This window comes from Austrofundulus limnaeus, unplaced genomic scaffold (assembly GCF_001266775.1).
Source record: "Austrofundulus limnaeus strain Quisiro unplaced genomic scaffold, Austrofundulus_limnaeus-1.0 Scaffold1204, whole genome shotgun sequence".
NCBI classification, from domain to species: domain Eukaryota; kingdom Metazoa; phylum Chordata; class Actinopteri; order Cyprinodontiformes; family Rivulidae; genus Austrofundulus; species Austrofundulus limnaeus.
Genome location: NW_013953606.1, coordinates 55,963 through 59,229, shown reverse-complemented (window position 1 = coordinate 59,229; position 3,267 = coordinate 55,963). Strand labels below are relative to the sequence as shown.

Here is a 3,267-nt window from a genome sequence, read left to right as displayed (position 1 = left end):
CACACACACACACACACACACACACACACACACACACACACACACACACACACACACACGCACACACAGCTGCTGTCAGACATGCATACAAACTAGTGGCCACCTTTGCAAGATGGCAACACGGAGGAACTGAATGTAACACACTTGTGTCACCGTACAAGCACCAGATAATTAGGCTTAGTTCTAGCACTTCATTGATTGTTTGAGGAATGGATGGATAATTTATTAAACGGACAAAATTTTTTTTTTCTTTTTGCCAACATGTGATCCAAGGCTCAGTAATTATCATGAGGTGATTGTGAAACATAACAAAAACTATTCAATTTACGATTGCCAAAGAGCGCCCGGGTCACCCGTGAAACGTTATTTAAGATGACGGGTGGAAAAGAAGAAAAACATTTCATTTTGATCATGCCAGAGATTTGTTTTTTGTCGGGCATTTTAGATGCAGCTCTGAGCTCAGATTCACTTGTCAGAGATTTTTAGTGGCAATATCTCAACAGTTTTTAATGAGTGTCTGTGACACTGGGGTCACAACATAGGCCAGCTACTCTCCTTCATTAATTACCCGACTCTAGCGATCGCTTTCATTTAGCTTCTCAAGACAGACCTCTTTTTTTACATCCATAATCTGGAATTGAAAAAGTGTAGACCTTTTTAATAGACATCTTGAGAGGCTTTTCATTTGATATCTTCTTATTATTTTTTAATGTAGTTTTAGAAGTTGTTTGCAAACAAAAACAGGGACTTGCCTGTGTTTAGAAAGCAACAAATGCTAATAATGTTCCTGTTTATGAGCTTCTTTCCCCTTCTTTTGTATTTCTCTAGATTTTTTCGCTCCAATTTTGTAGGTTGTTGTGACCTCTGTGCCCCAAACTAGGTGGCTGTGACACTGATAAGCAGAATTTGGCTCTCATATTGTAGCAAAGCAAACACCAGGCATTCAGTAGCTGGAAACCCATTGGAGTTAATCCGAACGCATCTTTAAAATGACAGAATTATTTTGACAAACCATGTGAATATTCAAAATGTGTATTTGAACAGTCCAGTATAGATTATTACAGTGGCTCTCCACCCAGTTTATTACTAGATGGAGGTTTCTCATGAACCTTGTTTCTTCTTATCTGTTCTTTTTTTTTTTTGGTCTCTACTTTTGTGTGGGTGCGTGAGAGAGAATGGGTGGGGGAACCGCAGACATACTGACTTCTGATAGAGGCCAAGTCAATCATTTATGGGAGCAGTCAGGAGGTTTGGCCTCACAGGAGCGTGGAGAGACACCAGGCTTTACCACTTTTTATGGGTTTCAATTATAAAAAAAAAGTCACACTGATGACATGAGGTCATTGTAAAACCTTGAACTGAGGTTGCTAGTTCCGGTTTACCTGCTTGAAACCACGTTTGCTGATAAAACAACAACAAAAAAAGTGTTGTTTTCGACTGCCTGCATTCTGAAGCCTGTGTTGTATTTTTAGAAAAAAYGACTCCGCGTTATTTGAGTTACACGTCTACTCTGTGCACTCCTGCTGCTCTCAGACGCACGCTTGAGGCCATTCTCATCCCTTCCATCATCCGCCTTAAGACTTTTTTATTTGCGTCTCCATATTTTTGAGTTTCTACACCCATGCACATGTCAAGAAATGTCTCCTCCCTTTTTTGTCGTTTTTTTTGTTTTTTGGTTTTTTGCTTTTTTTTGCATTGTTAACATTTGTTTTCTTTCTTTCCATTCTGTTTCCTTTCTGCCATTCAGTACCTACAGATGAAATGGCCCCTTCTAGATGTTCAACCAGGAGGTCTTCAAAGTAGACAAGCACTTAAAGATGCCAGGTCCCCGTCACCGGCACACATCGTTGTAAGTAGCACCCCGCTTGGTACTTTTCCTCTTTCACCAGCTCTTTTTCCTCCCCTGATTCTATTCACGACAGAGCAAACCAGAAACAAGCCCTGCTTTCCTTTCCTTGTCTATTTTTTTTTATTTTGAGTGGACAGTCATCTTTGTTTCTCTTAAATCACAGCCACTAACACACCCAGTGAGCTTTTCTAAACTTGCTTACTTTAGGTGCACATTTGAACTTTTAAGGTTTTGTGGTTGTGGACTGGATGGTGCTGGTTAAAGCAGTCACTGTGGTGGTTGTCCCCTTGAACAGTCCGTTTTCGCCTGTAATCACAAAGATAATGATAACTCCCTGGCCAGGTTTACAATGAGCTGGAATATTATAGATAATTGACCTCGCTGACATTTTATTATTTTTTGTGAGGCTCAACTAATGGTGGGCTGCAAACACATGTCTGTAAGGGAAGTGTGGGCGTTGCTTCAACATTGATCACATCGTCCATGGTGGTTGGAGGCGTACTCTGGCAGGAGGATTGGTTTGACAGCCATAAGAGCTTTTGCAGTACATACAGATAACAGCAAATACACCTCAGGCATATCTGTCAGCTCTAAAATCAACAGTTGACTGTGAAACTAAGCAGTTTGTAAAAAGGCCGAAAGTTTGCAGGAGTTCAGTGGAAAGGTTTATCATAAGGAGGTTTGTGGTCACATGGTTAGCAAGCCAAGAAAATCAATGTGTGCGAGGATGGAACAGTGACCAATAATGCTGCAGGACACAGTTGTTACTTTTTGTTTTGGAGTTGTACATCCGTATATTGTTATGGAAATGGGATTAAACAGTAGAACGAGAAGGCTTCAAACGTTGTACACTGATTTAAAAAAAAGTTGGTAACACTTCAGTGCTCAATGTGGAACAACAGGGTTAATTTGTTGTTACAGTTCTGGAACTCACCCAGAAGCTAGTGATGGATTTAATCACATAATTACACTGTCAAGACACGGTGTCCCTCTGAGTCACATTTGACATTTGATCAGCTTAGTYATGTTTACGACTTGTAATAAATTTCACCGCAAACAAATATTTGAAAGTTGTCTGTCTTAGTGTTTTCCTCGTTTAAGTGAAGCACATCTAAAAATAGTGAGCGTTGTCAAGGTGCAAATTTTGAAAGAGAAACCTTGTCGAACGTTGGCGATGACAACATTGTTCTGAATAAAACGAGCCCAGCTGAAGCTCTTCTTATCTCCCTCTGCGACGTTGGTGTTATTTTTATACCAAAGAGTTCAGGGTCCTCTTATTTCTCCTGTTATTTCAAGAGACGCTGAGGAAAAAAAGTCCCAACTCACATGAAATCATTGAACTTGTCGTAGGCAGCAAATGCTGTAGGTAAATGCTTGCTATGAGTCATCTGGCTGTAAATAATTATCATCATAATATA

At 40.1% G+C, this 3,267-nt stretch overlaps 1 protein-coding gene across 12 annotated transcripts in view; it reads left to right on the top strand.

The window, feature by feature from the left end:
• Positions 1–3,267, top strand: part of tcf7l2 (transcription factor 7 like 2) — a 46,680-nt gene that overhangs the window by 6,207 nt on the left and 37,206 nt on the right. For 9 of the 12 annotated variants that reach the window (XM_014031219.1, XM_014031222.1, XM_014031225.1 and 6 more), the window contains exon 4: positions 1,748–1,849. The exons of the other annotated variants lie outside the window; for them this stretch is intronic. In XM_014031219.1, coding sequence (XP_013886673.1) covers positions 1,748–1,849 — 102 coding nt within the window. The remainder of the gene's footprint in view (positions 1–1,747; positions 1,850–3,267) is intronic. 12 annotated transcript variants of the gene reach the window in all.